The 2,211-nt window shown below is 40.6% G+C and overlaps 1 protein-coding gene across 1 annotated transcript; it reads left to right on the forward strand.

The window, feature by feature from the left end:
• Positions 1-826: 826 nt before the first annotated feature.
• On the forward strand, positions 827-2,206 carry LOC112461800 (cytochrome P450 9e2-like; the record flags this gene model as incomplete). Its single annotated transcript, XM_025027180.1, has 1 exon — positions 827-2,206. A coding segment is annotated over exon 1 (1,296 nt), but the record flags the coding sequence as incomplete, so codon positions are not given.
• Positions 2,207-2,211: the final 5 nt, after the last annotated feature.

A 2,211-nucleotide genomic window follows, 5' to 3' on the forward strand; every position in this document is an offset into this window, starting at 1 on the left:
GTGAAGGGCATGCCGATAATGTTTGATTGGTTACCAAGTTGTCTCAATATTTTTAATAAACTTAACAGTAAAATATAATGAAAAATTTTTCTCCATGTAGAACTTTTTGTCTATATTTCGGTACGTATATATTATTAGTAATTGTCATCGAATGTACCGTTTCTCGCTTATACCTACGCGCGGCGGCGTTTCGGCACTTCTGATACATTAGATACATATAATACAAATAGCGCAATTGCACGTCATTCGTCCCGCTTCGTTCTTTCTCACAATTAGTTTATCTTTTTTTCCCGAGTAAAATATCAGGATTTATTCGATCAATGTCATGCCGTGCATTTAAACCGACTAATATATTTTGTGCAATTACTGATGCAACCTGTATCATCCCAATAATTTTGTCCTCCTGTCTTCGTTTCATTCATGATAATTAAGATCTACGCAACAAGTATTTATAACTCCGCGTCAGTATTGCGAGGAGAGTGTGAGATTTCTGGCGCATGCGTAGTAGCGCGCAAATTGTAATTATTTTACACACACGTATGTAGACTGTTTCACATAAGGCGCTTTCTGTGCTACATTTGCGCTGAAAGAAATTATAACGGTTGCAACGAATATTGGTATTCAAGTAATAAAGTCGACTGCAAACGCATAAACTATATTGTTTAATTTCTAAAACTCTTCAGAAACAATATTCTTTTAAACATATATTATTCTTTTTTTATAATGGGTCTGACGATACCTATATTTCGGTGAGAAATATACGTTACTAATCGTCAGAAACGACTCGCGTCAATACGTATATTACGTATTATACGCGTCAGAAATCTCGCGGTCTCTACTGCGCCGCGTCCGACAAAGTATATCTCGTTTGTCTCACAATCAGTTTGTCTGTTATACTGGTCGTGTCACGATGGATTTATCGTGGCTTTCGTCGCCCTTTGCGCTATTATTGATTACTCTGGCCGCCATCGGTGTCCTGAAAATTGTCGCTGTGGTGCATCATACATATTTTTATTGGAAGAATAAGGGTGTACCTTACCTGCCCAATTCACTATCATCTTTTATAATGAGTTGGAAATTCATTCTGGGTCGCATCAGCATTATCGACCATATTCAATATACACATAATTACTTTCCGGACGCAAAATATGTTGGAATAGTAGATATTATGTTATCATCAGGTATGCTGTTGCGCGATCCTGAGCTAATCAGAGACATTATGGTAAAGGAATTTGAATCCTTCCCGGATCATCGCAGTTTCATCGACCCAAGCGTTGAACCGCTATTTAGCAGGAACGTCTTCAACTTGCGTGGAGATCGTTGGAAAGAAATGAGGAATACATTAAGCCCCACTTTCACCGCCAGCAAGATGAAGTTCATGTTTGACCTGATATCGGAATGTTCTCACAATTTCGTTAATTATTTGGTCGATCATCCGGAAGTCTGTCACGCGATCGAAACGAAGGAGGCCTTTAGACGATACACCACCGACGTAATTGCTACGACAGCCTTTGGCATAAGTGTAAATTCAATGAAAGATCGAGACAATGAGTTCTATATAAAAGGAATAGAAGCTACCAAATTTGCTGCTGGACCGCTAATGATGGTTAAGATGATGTTATTTCGCGCGTGTCCACGGCTCGCTAAATCAATAGGTTTGTCTTTTTTCCCGCCGGCTACTACCGAGTTTTTCAAGAAGATCGTGGAGGAAACTATTAGAACGCGGGAAGAGCAAGGCATCGTCAGGCCGGACATGATTCATTTATTAATGCAGGCTCGGGACAAAGAAGGTGCCGGTGTACATAAGATGACATTAGATGACATCGTTTCGCAAGCCTTTATCTTTTTCTTCGCTGGTTTCGAAACATCTGCGACGCTGATGTGTTTCGCTGCTCACGAGCTGGCAGTTAATCAAGATGTACAAGATCGTTTGCGCGAAGAGATACAACAACACCTTGCCGAAGGAAACGGTAAGATTTCTTACGAGTCGTTGTCGAAGATGTCTTACATGGATATGGTGATCTCCGAGACTCTCAGAAAGTATCCACCGATGATCATGACGGACAGAGTTTGCGTTAAGAGATATGAACTACCTCCGTTGCGACCAGGCTGCAAGAATGTGATCGTCGAACCTGACGATGTATTGATGGTTGCCATTCACAGTTTACATCGCGATCCGAAGTACTTTCCGAACCCGGATAAATTCGATCC

Source organism: Temnothorax curvispinosus, unplaced genomic scaffold (assembly GCF_003070985.1).
Source record: "Temnothorax curvispinosus isolate PA1 unplaced genomic scaffold, ASM307098v1 QBEX01011794.1, whole genome shotgun sequence".
Lineage (NCBI taxonomy): Eukaryota > Metazoa > Arthropoda > Insecta > Hymenoptera > Formicidae > Temnothorax > Temnothorax curvispinosus.